Source organism: Hypanus sabinus, chromosome 15 (assembly GCF_030144855.1).
Source record: "Hypanus sabinus isolate sHypSab1 chromosome 15, sHypSab1.hap1, whole genome shotgun sequence".
Lineage (NCBI taxonomy): Eukaryota > Metazoa > Chordata > Chondrichthyes > Myliobatiformes > Dasyatidae > Hypanus > Hypanus sabinus.
Window position 1 is genome coordinate 89940875 of NC_082720.1, and position 20092 is coordinate 89960966.

At 41.0% G+C, this 20092-nt stretch overlaps 1 protein-coding gene across 4 annotated transcripts in view; it reads right to left on the reverse strand.

The window, feature by feature from the left end:
* Positions 1-20092, reverse strand: part of rnf130 (ring finger protein 130) — a 183483-nt gene that overhangs the window by 32609 nt on the left and 130782 nt on the right. For 3 of the 4 annotated variants that reach the window (XM_059990701.1, XM_059990703.1, XM_059990702.1), the window contains exons 4-6: positions 17497-17579; positions 8972-9068; positions 2506-2710 (exon numbers count right to left, since the gene is read on the reverse strand). In XM_059990701.1, the coding sequence (XP_059846684.1) occupies positions 2506-2710; positions 8972-9068; positions 17497-17579 (385 nt within the window). Of the gene's footprint in view, positions 1-511; positions 1890-2505; positions 2711-8971; positions 9069-17496; positions 17580-20092 lie in introns of those variants that run through there. The other variant, XM_059990704.1, reaches the window with a different exon arrangement.

Consider the following 20092-nt stretch of genomic DNA (forward strand, 5'->3'; position numbering starts at 1 on the left):
CAATTTGTGCACATTAGACTGTTTCATTTAAATGGGTGCTTTTCTTTTTTTGTTCTTTCCTTACTAACCATTTAGTCAAATTAAGAATTATAAAGCTAAATTTTTAAATTGTATGCGGTGTACTGTCTGTTATTTCGTGGCACTTATTTGTAATAGGATAATGAATCACGCAGCGGTGGGCTTGTGCCTCAATCTCCCAGGTTTGGCAGGGCTGGAGATGGTCTTCCCTAGACTTACGCAGCCAATGGAACCAGAGTGCTTCATAAACATCATGTGCTTTGTGTTTATGCCTGCTCTTTTAATTACTGTCAATTACTGGCATGGTCTCTGCTGCTTGCTGATATCCAACTTAAAAGATCAAAGATCAACGTAACTCAGAATGTGCATTTGCTATGGTGTGTTGGTCAATGCTCGACATGCAACAAAATACAACATTCAACAATTAGAAAAAATGGAGAATTTTATAAACAATAATAAATACACCATATATAAAGTGAATAAAATTAGAGGTTAAAGCATGGATATGAAATAAAATGTACATAAATACAGAGATACCTGCATGTACTTAGAATGCAAACTGTTGTATAAGAAGTGGTTTATAGTGTTTACACTACAGGGGTAATAGAGGGGGGTTGGTGAGGGGAGCTAACTAGAATTGTTGATCAGGTTAACTGCCTGGAAGAAGAAACTTTTAAGATATGTGAAGTTTTATTCTAATAGTCCTATAGTCTTTTCCAGAACGGGATTGTTGGAAAAGGTAATCTGCAGGATTAGTAGCATGAACAATGATTTTTCCTGCCTGCTTCTTTGTTCTAGTGATGGTAGACTTTTCTGCTGACCTGACAGTTCGCCGTAGTTTTCGAATATTGTGAGAGGCCACTGCATCAAACCAGACAGTAATAGTTAACGGTAATCATACTTCTAGAGATATGCTTTTGCTGTCTTTTCAGGCAATATATTTCAAATAATAATAAATCACTTTATTTTAAAAAGTCTCTTCATTAATTTATGATTACTTTTTGTAAACTATCATCTTAAATCTGCCCTCTGAATGTAATGTGAGGACATTAAGCAATTCAGTGACTTACAGGAGCCAGACATTAATTTATTTTAGAAGAAAAACCTAGTCAGTCACATGAATGGCAATATTTCTCACATTCTGTATTGATATTTGACCAATGAAACAAGCAAGATATTATTCAGCAAAACAGGCATTATGTTAGAGCAGCAAGAAGGTTGTTGAGTAAATCTTGTGACATAAAAGCTCAGAAGTACACCGACATCATTACAAATTGCTTTCAGAAATTGATAATACATCAGAAAGTGTTGCACAATTATCAGATCAATACACCTCAGTCTTATTGAAGATGTATGCTTCAAAGAAAACCATGCAACAATCCATAACTCCATCCGCTAGTCCAGTCATTTAAAAAAGTTTCACGGAAAGCAGCAGAAAGATTTTAATATGACATGACAAGAATAAAGAAGACATTGGAATTATTGGAATCTTATGTTTTTTAATGTTTCAAATGAAACAATTTTTTTTGAAAAATACTTACATTTTCATTAAAAGCTCATAGAATGAACAATTTTGGGAGGGGAGGATGGGGAGGGAGAGGGTTGGGGGGAATGAGAGAAGTTGAAGTACACTAAGACAAATGAAAAGCAGATAAGTTTGAATGTGGACTAGCACCAAATCCTGACCTCCCAGGACCAAGCAACTGTAAGTATGAAGTGAGAAATATTTTCTGCCACTTGGTGGCACCAATCTTCAAAGCAACCAGCATTTTAAAAGAGGGAAGTAGCTTTTAGTCAGCGAGTCTCACACCAGCAGTCTACGGATGGCTGGACAGGGCTCCCTCGCAATTAGGCCGATGAAACCTGTTAGCCTAAAACAATAGGTGGTAAAGTAATTTTTTCTATAAAGCATATCATAAATGAAGTTCATGTTACTTATAAAGAGATTGTTGCACAGTACAGAATGGGGATAGCTATGATATAAACACGAGAGATTCTGCAGATGCCGGAAACCTGGAGCACCACACAGAAAAGGCTGGAGAAACTCAACAGGTCAGGCAGCATCTATGGAAATTAATAGTTGATGTTTGAGGCCAAAACCGTTCATCAGGATCAGAATGGAATGGGGAAGAAGCTAGAATAAGAAGGTTGTGGGAGGGGAGCATTACAAACTGTCAGGTGACAGTTGAAACCAGGTGAGGGGTTTTATTCTGGCTTTTGTTTCGAGTCCTAGTGAAGGGTCTCGGCCCAAAATGTTAACTGTTTATTCCCCTCCATTGACCCACCGACCTGCCTGACCCACTGAGTTCCTCCAGCAATTTGTGTAGCTATAATATAATTCTGGCATATTGTACATGTATTCAAAGTTTAAGAATAAGACATAATTTAAAGATATAATTTGGGGATAGTTAGTTAGATTGCAAGAGATAAAGAAAATGTGAAGCAGGTGTTTCTTGTCTTAACAACACTGGCTACAGAGCATCTTACTGGTTATGGTGATATTCATTTCCCTGGTTCGTGGTACAAATTCTTCTTCCTGACCCATCTGCGAACTCCCCAAGAATCGTAGTGGCTCGAGACTGATGGAACCATCACTAGTGACATCAGTAGGCATAAATCTCTGGTTGGCAAGTGATCCCCTAGCCGTTCTATCGATGTCAAATGCTGAATTCTCTGCACATTGCAATTCTGGCTGTAAGAGATCAAACAGCCACTGAATTATGTGAGTATGTCATTAACCGAAACCACTTCAACAAATGTTATCAACTAAGGTAAGGGCATCAGATTAATTCAAACAAGATCATAAGACGTAAGAGCACAATTAGACTATTCAGCCCATCAAGTCTGCTCCGCCATTCCATCATGGCTGATTTATTATCCCTCTCAACCCCACTCTCCTGTCTTCTCCCTGTGACCTTGGAAGTCCTCAATAATCAAGAACCTATCAACCTCTTGATTATTTGTGCTTTTTGGCTGTGAGATTTTGACAATGAATTGCACAATGGATTGCAAACAGACTTGGAATTTGTTTTATCGCAAATGCCACTAAACCAGCGTGGCGACCTATCATATATAGTGCTCAAACCAAAAACAAGAGAAAATCTGCAGAAGCTGGAAATCCGAGCAACACAATCAAAATGCTGGAGGAACTCAGCAGGCCAGGCAGCACCTATGGAAAAATGTACAGCTGACGTTTCAGGCTGAAACCCTTCAGCAGGACTCATATGGCACTCCATCTGTTGCACAAAAAATTGATTGGAACTAAATTGATTAATGGCTTGTTAGGGAAAATGGCTACAGGAGACACATAAATGGGTGAATGTCAGGAAATGGTAAGGAGAATGTCAGATGGTGGAGAGCACCCCTGTGACCGTTCCCTTCAATAATAAGAACTCTGTTTTGAGTACTGTTGTGGGGGTGGTCGATCTGCACAGGGAAGCACCAGCAGCTGTGCCTCTGGCACTGAGTCTGGCCCTGTAGCTCAGAAGGGTAGGGAACTGAAGAAGATAGCAGCAGTAATAGGGGACTCTATAGTCAGGAGGACAGACAGGCAATTCTGTAGACACGAAAAGAACACATGATGGCAGTTTGCCTCCCAGATGGCTGGGTCCACCATGTTTCTGAACGCATCCACAATATCTTGAACAGGGAAGGTGAGCAGCCAGAAGTCATGGTACATATCGGTACCAATGACAGAGGTAGAAAAAGGGAGGAGGTCCTGAGAAAGAATACAGGGAGTTAGGAAGGAAGCTGAGAAGCAGGACCTCAAGGGTAATAACCTCAGGATTGCTGCCTGTGCCACGTGACAGTGAGGATAGGAACAGAATGAGGTGGCAGATAAATATGTGACTGAAGAATTGGAGCGGGGGCAAGATTTCAGATTTCTGAATAATTGGAACCTCTTAAGAGGCAGGTGAGGCCTGTACGAAAGGGATGAACAGGTTTACTAGAACTGTTGGGAGTGGTTTAAACTAATATGGCAAGGGGATGGGAACCAGGATGATAGAGCTGAAAATGAACCAGCAGGTTTACAAGTAGATGATGGATGTAACATGAAAGTAAGAAAGGACAAGTCCACCTTGGGTACAAATGCAGACAGAGCAAAGAGTTAAATTACCACAATTCAAAAGGCACAAAGCGGCAGGTCCTGACTTGAGCTCCGCTGGGTCCTAAAGTCCACCCGCACTGAGACAGGTTAAATGGGACAAGTGGGGGCGGTGCTGACTGGGAAAAGGTGGGTGTCAGGGTGAATCTCACTCAACACAGCGTTAACGGCAACGACTTAAAATGGCGGATGGCGTTCTCCTTCCTCCATTTGTAAGTACGAGTTGTTTGTAAGTCAGACGTTTGTAACTCGGGGACTGCCTGTACTTTGTATCGAAAAGACTGGCAGGAGGGCACAGGCGGTGGTGTGGCTCCGTTGGTAGGAGATGGAATTACATCTTTAGAAACAGCTGACATAGGGAATGCTGAATCTTTGTAGGTGGATGTTAGAATGATTTTGGGTTTAGGTCATTTACATTTAGTAAATGGCTTTGGCTACCAGTTTTCTGTTCCTTGAAAATCTATTGTGGATTTAATTTGGAACAATAGATTCCTAAAAGCTGTGAATCCCAGTCCACAGATGCTGCTGGTGTCTGTGGGATGGATGCGAATCAGAAGGTGTAAAGTTTGTATGTAGCTTCAAAAGAAAGCATTGTCCATACTTTGTAATTATGGAATTGTCCTTTGTGTTTAGCAAATAAATATCGAGCCCTACATTGGGCCAGTAGACCTTTCCACCGAAAGCATTTCCATATGATGCCTGCTGTACCTTGTTTTGTCGAATAAAGAAGCTGCTTTGTATCTACCAGTAACTCTCTCCAGCAATTTCATTCACGCAACAGTAGAGTTAAGAAACTAAAAGGGTAAAAAAACATAATGGGGATGACATATAGGCCTCCAAATAGTAGCCAAGATGTGGGGTTGAGATTGCAAAGGGAGCTGGAAAACACATGTAATAAGGGTAATGACAAGATTGTAATGTGGGACTTCAATATACAAGGGGATTGGGAAAATCAGTGTTGGATTGCAAGAGAGGGAATTCGTTGAATGCCAACAAGATGGCATTTTAGAGTAGCTTGTACTTGAGTCTACTCAGGGGAAGGCCATCTTATACTGGGTGTTGTGTAATAACAGATCTTATTAGGGAGCTTAATGTACAGGGATCCTTAGGAGACAGTGATCATAATATGATTGAATTCATACTGCGATTGGAGAGGGAGAAGCACAATTCACATGTATTAGTATCGCAATGGAATAAAGTACTGTAAAGGAATTACAGAGGCATGAGAGAGGAGCTTGCCCACGTGGATTGGAGGAGGATACTGGCGAGGATGACGGCAGAGTAGAGATGGCTGAAGTTTCTGGGAATAGTTCACAAGGCACAAGATAGATACTGTATGTCCCACAGAAGAAGTTGTTTTCAAATGCTGGGACAGACAACTGTAGCTGACAAGGAAAATTGAGGACTGCATAAAAGCCAGAGAAAGGGCATATAAGGTAGCAACACTGAGTGGGAAGTTAGATGATTAGGTAGCTTTTAAAGCCCGACAAAAGGCAACTAAAAAAGCTATAAGAAGGGAAAAGATGAAATATGAGGGCAAACTAGCCAATAATATAAAGCAGAATACTACACATTTTTTCAGTTATATAAAGAGAAAAAGGAAGATAAGGATTGATATAGGACCACTGGAAAATGATGCTGGTGAGGTAGTAATGGGGGACAAAGAAATGGCAGATGAACTTCATGGGTATCTTTGCATCTATCTTCACTGTGGAAGACATTAGCAGTCTGCCTGGGGTCTGTGAGTGTCAGGGAGCAGGAGTGAGTGCCATTGCTGTTACAAAGGAAAAAATGCAAGGCAAACTCAAAGGTCTTAAGGTGGATAAGTCACCTGGACTAGATGGACAACGTCCTTTGAGAGAGATTGCTGAAGAGATAACAGATGCATTGGTCATGATCTTTCAAAATTGCTTGATTCTGGCATGGTCCTAGAGGACAAAAAATGTCAGTCCACTCTTTAAGAAGGGAGGAAGGGAAAAGTTCTAGGCCAGTCAGCCTAACCTCAGTGGTTGGGAAAGTGTTGGAGTCTATTAAGGATGAAGTTTTGGGTTACTTGGAGACTAATGATAGAATAAATCAGCATGGGTTTTGTAAAGGGAAATCTTCTTTGATAAGTCTGTTAGAGTTCTTTGAGGAAGTAACAAGCAAGGTGGACAAAGGAGAGGCAGTGGATGTCATTTACTTGGATTTTCAGAAGGCATTTGATAAGGTGCCACACATGAGTCTGCTTAACAAGACAAAATCCTACAGCATTACAGGAAAGGTACTGACATGGACAGAGGAATGGCTGACAGGCAGGAGGCAGCGATTGGGAATAAAAGGCGCCTTTTCTGGTTTGCTGCCAGTGACCAGTGGTGTTCCTCAGGGGTCAGTATTGAGACCACTACTTTTCACATTGTTTGTCAATGATTTGGATAATGGAATTTATAGCTTTGTAGGAAAGATTGTGGATGATATGAAGAAAGGTGGAAGGGCAGGTACTGCTGAGGAAGCTATGTGATTGCAGCAGGACTTGGACAAATTGGAAGAAAGGCAAAAAAGTAGCAGATGGAATACAGTGTTGGGAATTGTATGATACTGAATTTTGGTAAAAGGAACTATAGTGCAGACTTTATCTAAATGAGGAGAAGCTTCAAACGTCAGAGGTGCAGAGGGACTTAGGAGTCTTTGTGCAAGATTCCCAGAAGGTTAATTTACAGGTTGAATCTGTGATAAAGAAGGCAAATGCACTCTTGGCATTTATTTCAAGGAGAATAGAATATACAAGCAAAGTGATAATGTTGAAGCTTTATATGACACTAGTCAGGCAGCATTTGGAGTACTGTAAACAGTTTCGGGCCCTATATCTCAGAAAGGATGTGTTGTCATTGAAGAGTGTCCAGAGGAGGTTGATGAGGATGATTCCAGGAATGGAAGGGTTAACGTATGGGCCTGTGCTCACTGGAATTTAGAAGAATACAGGGGGATCACATTGAAACCTACCAAAGGTTGAAAGGACGAGATAAGGTGGATGTGGAGAGGATGTTTCCTTCAGTGGGGGTATCCAGAACTAGAGAGCACAGCCTCAAAGTTAGGGGGAGACCTTTTAGAACAAAGGTAAGGAGCAATTTTTTAAGCCAGAGAGTAGTGAATCTGTGGAATACTCTGACACAGACCGGTGGAGGTGAAGTTTATGGGTATATTTATGGCAGAAGTTGATCATTTCCTGATTGGTCAAGGCATCAAAGGATATAGAGAGAAGGCAGGTGTATGGATTTGAGTGGGATCCAGGATCAGCCATGGAATGGTGGAGCAGACTTAATGGGCTGAATCGCCTAATTCTGTTCCTATGTTTTATGGTCTTATGGACCATAACCCTTCATACCCCTCCCATCCATTCACATCCAAACTTTTAGCATCCTCACCTTCTGATGGCAGCTCATTCCACCCTCGCCTCACCCTTCCCCATAAATACTTCACCCTTCACCTATAACCTTTAGTTGAAGAAGAAGAATAGCTCTTAACTTGGCAGTGGAGTTATCGGGGCACCATCATGATTGTGTTTCTGTAGCAAGCTATCCTTGTTTTTACAAGGCCGAGTTGCTAGCTTGACGCTCAGTGCGACCTGGATTTGAACTCGGGAACCTTTGCTCCGGAGTCTGGCACTGATGTTATTGCGCCAGTGAGCAGGACTACCTCTAGTTGTAGTCTCACCCAACCTCAGTGGAAAAGCCTGCTTGCATTTACCCTATCTATACCCCTCATAATTTTGTATACCTCTAGAAATCTCCCCTCATTCTCCTTTGTGCCAAGGAATAAAGTGCAATTCAATCTTTCTCTGTAGCTCAGGTCCTCAAGTCCAGGCAACATCCTTGTTAATTTTCTCTGCACCATTTCAAGCTACACAAACTGTAGCTGCAAGACAAAGGAAGTTCTGTAGGTTCTTGAAATCCAAAGTAGAGTGGAGTGTGGAGTGTTGAATATATTTCTGAAGACAGAGACTGGGTGAGGAAGGGAACGAGGCTAAGGATCAGCCACAACTTTAACTGCGTTCCATTTTCTTTCAGTGCTCCACGATGCCAACTAGAACTGGCAGTCAGCATCCTGTTTACTTGGATAAGAGGACATGTACTTTAACAAGAGGTTAGACTAACTGGAAAGTGGGGGCTGGGGGGGAGATCTGATAGAGATTTGTAAGATTATAAGAGGCATTGATAGAGTCGACAGACAGTATCTTTTTTCCATGAGTTGAAATGTCTAATACCAGAGGATATGCATGCAAGGTGAGAGGGGATAATTTCAAAGGAGACGTGAGAGGCAAGTTTTTCTACACAGAGAGTGGTGGGTGCCTGGAATGCACTGCCTTGGATGGTGGTAGAGGCAATACATTAGGAACTTTTAAGGGACATTTAGGTGGACACATGAATATGAGGAAAATGGGGGGGGGATGTGGACATTGTGTTGGCAAAGGGAATTAGTTTAGATGGCTACTTGATTACTAATTTAATTGAGAGGGGCTGTTCCTGCACTGTATTGTTCTATTTCCTATCAAATTCCACAAGTCATGGAATTTTGAAATAATTTTCTTTCCAAATTAACTAACAGAAGAGCTTCAACCAACTGCAAAAGCAGTGAAGTTTTTTTTGTCAACTGCATTCAACAGACTGTTCAACATCAACAGAGAGTAGAAAAAATCCCCAAAAGAATTACATTTAGAGAATATTAATATTTTTAAGATTGCTGTTTCAGTTGTATCTTGCAATGTGGCAGTTTGCACTTTTAAGCTGTTGAAAGCAACTTAGCATAAGGCCATCCACTTTAACAGAAAATGCAAACAGATGATTTATTCAAATAACAGTTTGATCTTACCAGAATTCCCAGTGCCTTCAGTATGTTTAGTTTGCAGATGGGGCAAGTACAGTGTTCATTTAGCCAGGGATCAACGCACTGTTTGTGGAAGACATGCCTGAAACAGTTCACAATACAAACTGATTTAAAATGCATGAACCATTTTAGTAGAAGTACTAGAACGTAGTGGTACAACAAGTTTATCAGGACTGGAAGGAATAATGAATCAGCCCTGATGGAATGGCAGAGCAGATTCAATCGGCTGAATGGCCTAATTCTGCTCATATGTCTTTTGACTTATGTATTATTTATGTAACAATAATAAACCAATTCCCAATCTGATGGGGCATTGATCATTGTCAGGTTGTGACACTGTATCAGATATTTCTTACATTTACAAAACCTCTTCGAACTCGAATTATTGGTTCTTGGTACAGCAAGGGAATTCCAGCAACCTTTCATGAATGTACCATTTTCCTCATATACACAAAGATTCCAAAACAGACTAACAATCAACATAGAACATAAAACAGGACAGCATAAGAAGAGGCCCTTTGTCTCAGTCTATGCTAAACAAATTCAAACTAATCCCATCTGCCTGTGTACAATCCACGTCCTTCCATATCCTGTACTTTTGAAAGGTGCCTGTCTAAGTATCTCGCAACATCACTATATCTGCTTACTTCACTAGCATCAACACCCAGTTTGTTAACCCTTGCACATTCCATTAACCTAACACTCTTGTGTGTAAAAAAACTTGCCTCGCACATCTCCTCTTAACTTTCCCCACCCTCACTTTAATTTCCACAAGTGGCAAGGCTGATCAACACCTCCACCCACTAAACCACCCCACCACACTACGGTTTCATTTCCTGTCAGTTACCTTAAGTACAACCTAGTGTCACTATATGCATATATATCGTATGTATTTATATTTATTGCAATAGTGGTAGAGGTGGATAAAATAGGGTCTTTTAAGAGCGTCATAGATAGGTACATGGAGCTTAGAAAAACAGAGGGTTATGGGTAATTCAGCAGGTCAGGCAGCATCAGTAGAAACCAACAGTCAACATTTCGAGCCAAGACCCTTCGTCAGGACTGAAGAGGAAGGGGGAAGGGGCCCTATAAAGAAGGTGGGGGGAGGGTGGGAAGGAGAAGGCTGGTAGGTGCCAGGTGAAAAACCAGTGAGGGGAAAGATCAAGGGGTGTGGGAGGGGAAGCAGGGAGGGGATAAGGAGGAGAGGTGAAGAAGGAATGTAAGGGGAAAGCACTATGGGTAGTAGACGGAGGTGGAATCATGAGGGAGGTGATAGGCAGCTGGAGGAGCAGGCAGAGTAAAATTGGGATATGGGGGGGGGGAATTACCAGAAGTTAGAGAATTCAATGTTCATGCCAAGGGGCTGGAGACTATCCAGACTCCTCCAACCTGAGTTTGGCCTCATCATGGCAGTAGAGGAGGCCATGCATGGACATATCCGAATGGGAATGTGAAGCAGAGTTGAAGTGGGTGGCAACCGGGAGGTCCTGTCTGTTGTGGCAGATGGAGCTTAGGTGCTTGACGAAGCGGTCCCTCAATCTGCGTTGGGTCTCGCCGATGTAGAGGAGGCTGCACCGGGAGCACCGGATGCAGTAGATAACCCCAACAGCTCACAAGTGAAGTGTTGCCTCACCTGGAAGGACTGTTAGAGGCCCTGAATGGTGTAAGAGAGGAGGTGTAGGGACAGGTGTGTGCCACAACAGAAGGGATACTGCTTCGTCAAGCACCTCCGCTCCGTCCGCCACAACAGACAGGATGTGAGACCCGACACAGATTGGGGGACCACTTTGTCAGGCACCTTCGCTCCATCTGCCACAACAGACAGGATCCCCAATCAGTCCTTCCAGGTGAGGCAACACTTCACTTGTGAGTCTGTTGGGGTAATCTATTGCATCCGGTGCTCCTGGTGTGGCCTCCTCTACATCGGTGAGACTTGACATAGATTGGGGGACTGCTTCATCGAGCACCTCTGCTCCATCTGTCACAACAGACAGGATCTCCCGGTTGCCACCCACTTCAACTCTGCTTCACATTCCCATTCAGATATGTCCATAGCCTCCTCTACTGCTACGATGAGGCCAAACTCAGGGTGGAGGAGCAACATCTCATATATCGTCTGGTTAGTCTCCAGCCCCTTGGCCTGAACATTGAATTCTCCAACTTCCGGTAATTCCCTCTCTCTCCCTTCCCCCATCCCAGTTTCACTCTGCCTCCTCCTCCTCCTTCAGCTGCCTATCACCTCTCTCATGGTTCCGCCTTCGTCTACTACCCATAGTGCTTTCCCCTTACATTCCTTCACCTTTCCTGCCTATCCCCTCCCTGCTTCCCCTCCTCACCCCTTGATCTTTCCCCTCACTGGTTTTTCACCTGGCACCTACCAGCCTTCTCCCCCCCCCCCCCACCTTCTTTATAGGACCCCTTCCCCCTCCCTCTTCAGTCCTGATGAAGGGTCTTGGCCCAAAACATTGACTGTTCGTTTCCACGGATGCTGCCCGACCTGCTGAGTTCCTCCAGTGTGTTGCTTTGACCCCAGCATCTGCAGACTATTTTGTGTTTACGAGGGCTAGGATAACCCTAGGTAATTTCTAAAGTAAGTACTTATTCGGCACAGCATTGAGGGTCAAAAGGTCTGTATTGTGCTGTAGGTTTTCTATGTTTCTTCTTTGCTAACATTGTGGGCTGAAGGGCCTGTAATGTACTGTAGTCTTCTAAGTTCTATAACTAAAGCCCTCAAATCCAGGCAATATCATGATAAGTCTGCTCTGCATTCTCACCATTGCAATATCATCCTTCCTGTAGTGTGGCTATTAGAAGGTAAGTAGTGTTATGGACAGAAATTTCAGGGAGATAGTCACTCCACAGGTTGAGTCAGACAGATGGGTGACTGCCAGGAGGGGAAGTCAGGTGTCCTCTGTGGCTATTGACCTCTTAAGAATAATATTGTGTTGGAATAGTCTGTTTGATTGTTATTTTCTTTGCATCTTAATAATTAATTGTTTGCTTGGATTTTAAGTGGCTCTTACATAGATATATTTGTTTAGTATGCTTCTTAGTGGTATATGCAAATTGTCTGTATGTCTCTAGTGGTTACATTTGTATGATTCTGGAAAGTTCTGGAAGCTTCTTTTGGTATTGCACTGTTTCTGATTGATTTATCTGTAAACTGAATGGAATGTTTCTTACCTATGGGTCTAAAAAGAGTTGACCATGCAGTGGTGTCATCTTTTTCTTTCTGTTTTTACCTTTCTTCACTTAATAGATCTCTATCACTGTCCGTTTTCAGCTTTCTCTGTTCTATTAACACTGAATAAAACAACTGGCAAGCAACAGGTTTTGTGCCTCTTTCCTGACTTCTGAAAGAAACCGATATTCAAACATTAGAATCTAACAAATGTATGAATACCTTTGTGGACCGTAAGACCATAAGAGGTTGAAGCAGAATTAAGCCATTCAGCTCATTGCTGAGTAAGGTTGCGCAGAGAAAAACACCAGACTGAAGCCAATGAGATGTATGTATAGATGGACTCATTGAAATATATAGAATATTGAGAGGTCTTGACAGGATAGAGGATATATCTGATAGTGGGTGAGTCTAGGAACAGAGGATACAGCCTCAGAATTGAGGGACGTCCATTTAGATCAGAGATGAGGAGGAGTTTCTTCAGCCATAGAGTAGTGAATCTGTGGAATTCATTACCACAGACAGCTGTGTAGATTAAGTAATTAGGTTTATCTAAAACAGAGATTGATAGGTTCTTAGAGCAACACGAGGAAATCTGCAGATTCTGGAAATTCAAACAACAACACACACAAAATGCTGGTGGAACACAGCAGGCCAGGCAGCATCTTTAGGGAGAAGAGCTGTCGACGTTTTGAGCCGAGATCCTTCGTCAGGAGTCCTGGCCTAGATGTTGTCCTAGGAATCCTAGATGCTGCCTGGTCTGCTGTGTTCCACCAGCATTTTGTGTGTGTTGTTGATAGATTCTTAGTCAGGGCGTCAGGGGTTATGGGGAGAAGTCAGAAGAATAGTGTTGAGATGGATAATAAAGCAGTCATGAAGGAATGGCGGAGCAGACTCATGGGCAGAGGGGCCAAATTCTGCTTCTATGTCTTATGGACTCTTGACCTCACAACCTACTTCACAGCCTTCTCATGTTACTGATATTCATTATCTATCTATCCTTTGTGTTTGCACAGTTTGTTGTCTTTGCAGATTGGTTGTTTGCCTGTCCTGTTGGGTGTGGTCTTTTATTTATTCTATGGTGTTTCTTGGATTTACAGTGTATGCCCACAAGAAAATGAAACTCAAGGTAGTACTTAAATAATAAATGTACTTTGAACTTTGTTTACCTGCACTGCATTTTCTGTCGCTGTTACACTTTATTCTGCATTGCTATGATTTTATCTTGTAATACCTCAACGTACTGTGTACTGATCTAACCTGTATGAACAATTTGAAAGACAAGCTTTTCACTGTATCTCAGTTCATTTGACTATAATAAACCAATCCCAACCTAAGACACAGGAAGCTGAAATCTTAAAAGCAGAGTCAAAATTCAAAGTAAATTTATTATCAGAGTACGTATATTTCACCATATACAACTCTTGAGATTCATTTTCTTCTAGGTATTTACAGGGAAATAAAGAAATACAATAGAATTTAAGAAAAACTATACATAAACAAAGACAGACAAGCAACCAATGCAAAATTGTGCAAATAAAATAACACTGAGAGCATGAGTTGTAGAGGATTTGAATATGAGTCTGTAGATTGTGGAATCAGTTCAGACTTGAGGTTAGTGATGTTATCCACACTGTTTCAGGAACCTGCTGGTTGTGGGGAACTAGAGGAATGGAATTGAGAAAGTACTTACATTTTCAAGGTATTAGGGCTTAAAGATGCCATAGAATGTCCTTGAGATGTAGGATTAAGGAACGACCAAAAGTATTTTATACATAAAGTTGAGAGGGTATGTAGAAAGAAGGTAGGATTCTTGAGTAGTAATTCAAGGAACACCACTGGACACACTCCTGAGTACAAGAAATTCATAGGCAAAGGAAGGGGTTAAGCTTGGAGCCAGTGGCAGTGAATGGGCACTTTATATTGGTTTTCACCAAAGAGGATACGGATATGTAACAAAATGATGATAAATAAGACTGTAATAATAGGAGCACAATTAGGACATTTGGCCTATTGAGTCTGCTCCATCATGGCCAATTTATTAACCCCCCTCAGCCCCATTCTCTTGCCTTCTCCCAGTAACTATTGATGCCCTGATAAATCAGGAACCAATCAACTCAGCATTAAATACACCCAATGACCTGGCCTCCACAGCCACCTGTGGCAATAAATTCCACAATTCACCACCCACTGGCTAAACAAATTCCTTTCATCTGTTTTAAATGGGCATCCCTCTGTTCTGAGCCAATGGCCTCTGGTCCTAGACTCCCTGACTATAGGAAACATTCTCTCCACATCCACTATCCAGGCCTTTCAAAATTTGATACAATTATGCACATTTTATTTTATATCTGTATTTAACTTCTAATTTTATTTTTAAATTATTATTCTTTGTAATTGTTGAATGTTGTATTTTGTTGCATGTCAGGCCCTGACCAACACACCACAGTAAATTCCTAGTACATGTAAATATATATAGTGAATAAAGTTGATTTCTGATCCTGATTTGTGCTACTCTAATTGATGGTTCATAAATTAACTGGATATAATTGATGGTTCACACCCCACTCTGAAACTGACACAATTATTTCACTGTCACCAAAGTTAAACTCATTTGCTTCTAATTGCCTTATTCATCCTCCTTTTCTTTTTAAAGAATACATCATCTCCGGTATTCCAAAGTTCTATTCAGGGAAGATTGAGAAATTGTAATTGGAGCTTATGCCATTGGCTCCTTGCTTTTTTTTAGCAAGCTGGAATGTGTGTGTGTGTGTGTGAGAGAGAAGGGCAATGAATATTTTTCTCACATGCCTTACAATTACTCTTTTTGTATATATTAAGTATTACTTTATTGGTATTTCAGATATAGGAATTCTGCAGGTTAGGCAACATCTAGGGAAATGAATAACAGTCAATGTTTTGGGCCAAGATACTTCAGGAGATAAGTCCTGATGAAGAGTTTCATCCCAAAACATTGACTATTTATTCCTTTCCATAGATGCTGCTTGACCTGCTGAGTTCTTCTAGCATTTTGTGTGTGCTACTCTGGATTTCCAGCATCTGCAGAATCTCTTAAGCTTAAGATCTTTGCTAAAGTGTCCAAAAAGCATATAAAACTGTAAACAACTTTTCAGTTCCAACTGAAAGGTCTGTGTAACTTGATAGTGGAGAGGGATGTATTCTAAATGAGATCACTTCCATCAATAAAACATAAATGTATCTGAATGTGTAATACAATAAGATTTTGAAAAAAGGTCATAATGCTGATAGAATTACTAAAACACAAAACAGATGCACATAAACATATTCATTCCCTGGAGGGAGAATGCAACCTAGTATTGATTTTTTTAAACATTTATTTCTAAAATTAAATTTCAGGAATTTGCCATTTTTAATCAGGGCAATTAAAAACAGTAAACCATACTGCGAAAAAAAATTTCAAATCTGATGAATTCCCTTCAGCCTTACCACATAAGTACAAATATTTTGTATCTTCATGCACCAATCTCCAGGCAATCTATACATTTTGTCTTCACCAGTATAGCCTCCTTCACCTTAATGATACAATCCATAACTATTCTGCTTTGGCCTCAGTTTCATCATCTCCATCATCTAAAATTCTAACCAAACCACACTTCTGGGGGCTTCTAACTACAGTTACACTTTGATATTTCTATTGCATTGGGACACTTTTCACAAAGCTGTTTCAAGATTTATCTGGATCTACCTGGATTAGAGAGCATGTGTTGTAATGTTCTATGTTTTAAAACATACACATACACTGTAGCAGGAATGTCACAAAATTATTAACGTACTAGTTATTATTAAAATTTCCAGCATATACATGTAGTGTCTATAAAAAGTATTTAACCCCTTGGAAGTTTTCATGTTTTATCGTTTACAACATTGAATCACAGTGGATTTAATTTGGCTTTTTTGACACTGATCAACAGAAAAAGACTCTTTCATGTCAAAGTGAAAACAAATTTCTACAAAGTGATCTAACTTAATTACAAACATAAGGCACAAAATAATTGATTGCCTTAAGTACTCACCCCTATAATATGACACAACAAATAATTACTGGGGCAGCCAATTGGTTTTAGAAGTCACATAATTAGTTAAATGGAGATCACCGTGTGCAGTCAAGGTGTATCAATTGATTGTAGTAAAAATACACCTGTATCTGGAAGTTTCAAATGTTGGTGAGTCAGTATCCTGGCAAAGACTACACCATTAAGACAAAAGAACACTCCAAGCAACTTCACAAAAAAGGTTATTGAAAAACACAAGTCAGGAGATAGATCCAAGAAAATTTCCAAGTCACTGAAATCATCAAGAAATGGAAAGAATATAGCACAACTGTAAATCTGCCTACAGCAGGCAGTCCCCAAAGACTGAGTGTCTGTACAGACAGGGACGAGCAAGGGAGGCTACCAAGTGACCTATGACAGCTCTGGAGGAGTTACAGGCTTCAGTGGCTGAGATGGGAGAGTGGCAAAGAGAAAGCCATTGTTGGAAAAAAACTCATGAAATCTTGGCTAGAGTTTGCCAAAAGGCATATGGGAGACTCTGAAGTCAGCTAGAAGAAAGGAGGATACAACTTTTTGACCATCAGACTAAATACTATGTCACCATCCCTACCGTGAAGCACACTGGTAGATACATCATGCTGTGGAAGGCTTGTGAAGGCAGAGGGTAACATGAATGCAGCAAAATACAGGGAAATCCTGGAGGAAAACCTGATGCAGTCTGCAAGGGAACTGCAACTTGGGACAAGATTTCTTTTTCAGCAAGACAATGACCCCAGGCATAAAGCCAAAGCTACACAGGAATGTCTTAAAAAATAACAAAGTTAATGTCCTGGAGTGGCCAAGCCAGAGTCCAGACTTCAATCCAATTAAGAATTTGTTGCTGGACTTGAAAAGGGCTGTTCATTCATGATCCCTGTACAATCTGACAGAGCTTGAGCAGTTTTGTAAAGAAAAATGGGGAAACGTTGCAGTGTCCATATGTGCAAAGCTGATAGAGGCCTAGCCACGCAGACTTGAGGCTGTAATTGCTGCCAAAGGTGCATCTGCTAAATACTGACTTGAAGGGGGTGAGTAATAATGCAATCACTTGTTTTGTGTTTAATAATTGTAATAAATTTAGACCAATTTGTAGAAATTTGTTTTCACTTTGACACTAAAGACTGTTGATCAGTGTCAAAAAAAGCCAAATTAAATCCACTGATTCAAATTTGTAAAACAATAAAACATGAAAACTTCCAAAGTGGGTGAATACTTTTTATAGGCACTATATATTAAAACAAGGTAAAGAGGCTTACTTGCATGGCAGAATTCTGACCACATCGTTAAATTTGTATCCCTCAATACAGACTGCACAGTGATCGAATTCTGGATCTGTTTCCTGAAAAATGCAGTAAGAGATAATTCAGTTAACACATATTTAGAAAGGAGGATTCTAACAGAATTTTTCTTGCAATAATTTTCATCTACATAATGATACACCACAATAAAACATTAAAATTCCTGCCAGAACCCGTCAGTAAGCCCAGCTTGCACATTTATCGGTGTGAGTGATGACAATTGTAAATTAATAGTTTGTGCTTTATTGTTATGGCTTAAAAGATATATTGTACAGCACAGGAAAAGGCCTTTTGGTCCATCTTTTCTATGCTGGCTCTGATGCCTAATCTCATTTGCCCTCATTATGTGCCATCAGTGCAGAGATGAGTAAACCTCGTGGAGCAGCAAGCTGAATCAGCCTGTCCCTCTCCCCTGGCCTTGACACCCTGACCTTTTCAATCTGGCCGAATGCTTAAATCGTCAGGTTGTTCCTTGCTCTTGGTCCCAGGCCCTGCCACTTCAATAAACTCTTGGTCCCAGGCCCTGCCACCAATAAACTCTTGGGTCCAAGCCCTGCAGCCTCAATTTTGGCTTGTGCTCTAACTTTGCAATTCAGTTGGGCCTTTAAATCAATCAAATCTTGGGTCTTTCCTTGCTCTCAGGCCCGAGCTCTGTCTCATCGAATTTCCTCCAAGTCTGCTGCAGCAATGGCCAAACATTGGCTCATTCCTCACACTCTGACCTGGACCCTGCTACCTAGATTCGGCCCATAGATGCATCTGTCCTGCACCTTCCAGACTTCAGTTCAAACTGCAAAAATGAGGCTGTTCTGGAATGCTCCTTATTAGTAGCAGAAGTGCCTATTCTGTGGATACTAAGACCTCTATGCTAAATTTAAACTTGTAACACTGACATAAGTTTCAAACTCCTGGGATTGCACCTCTGGCACAACCTCTCGTGATCCCAGAAAACAGCCTATACAATGCGGAAAGCTCACCAGTGCCTCTACTTTCTGAGGAGGTTGAAGAGAGCTGGACTATTTGCATCTATACTTGTGTAATTCAACAGCTGCACAGTAGAGAGCATTCTGACAAGTTACATCACTGCTTGGTATGGAAACTGTACTGCAGTGGATAGGAAGGCTCTATAATGGGTAGTTGAAACTGTGCAATGCATTACTGGCACCAGCCTACCCACCATCAAGAACATGTAGCTACACAACATCCACGTCAGGACCACCAGACTCAAAAACAGTTACTTTCTCCAAGCAGTAAGGCTGATCAACACCTTCATCCACAACCCCACACCCCCAACCACCACTATTTTATCATTTCCTGTCAGAGTCTCCTTACGTACAGACACTCCTGTGTCTAGCATCAGTTTATAAATATACAATCTATGTGTCTAAGTTATCTTATGTAATTATATTTCCTGTTTATTATTATTATTGTGTTCTTATTGTGTATGTTCTTTATTGTGCTGCATCAGATCCGGAGTAACAATTATTTTGTTCTTCTTTACACATGTATACAGGAAATTACATTAAACAATCTGGACTCTTGAAAGAGCAGCTGAAGTGCCTTTTAACAATGCTTGACTGTTTCCAGACGAACAAATACCATCTGGACAAAACAATATTATTTTTTCCTTTGCAATGCCAAGAAACAAAACGTCTGCACAAGTATGACAGTTTAAAGTTTTCATAATTCAGTTTTAATAAATGGGGTTGTTCACGGAAGTATGTTGTAAGTCCCCAACACAGAACATTACAGCACAGTGTAGGCTCTTCGGCCTATCATGTTTTAAAGAATCTTAGATAAGACCATAAGATAACACATAGGAGCAGAATTAGTCCATTCAGCCCATCAATTCTTATTTATTATCCCTCTCAATCCCATTCTCCTGACTTCTCCCTGTAACCTTTGACACCCTATCTAATCACAAAACTATCACTCCACTTTAAATATACCCAATGACTTGGTCTCCACAGCCATCTGTGGTAAGTAATTCCAAAGACTCACTGCACTCTGGCTAATGAAATTGCTCCTAATCTCTGTTCTGACTGGACATCCCTCTATTCTAAGAGTGTGGTTACTGGTCCTAGGCTCTCCCATTACAGGAAACATCCTCTCCACATCCACTTTATCTAGACCTTTCAATATTCGATAGGTTTCAATGAGACACCCCGCTCCTCCCCCACTTCTAAACTGCAAAGCTATCAAATGCTCCTCATACTTTAACCCTTTCATTCCCCAAGTGGCTCATGTATGAAGGAAAAATGGAGGGTTATGTAGGAGGGAAGGGTTTGATTGATATTCGAGTAGGTTAAAAGGTTGACACAACATCATCGGCTGAAGGGCCTGTACCATGTTGTAATGTTTTAACTTGAATGCTTCTTCCCAAATTTTATCTTATGCAATCATTAGCACTCGGTTTCCTCTTGAATGAACCAGAATTGCAGATATACCCGTACATAGCAAACCCAAGTACCAAGCACGAGGAAATCTGCAGATGCTGGAAATTCAAACAACACACACAAAATGCTGGTGGAACACAGCAGGCCAGGCAGCACCT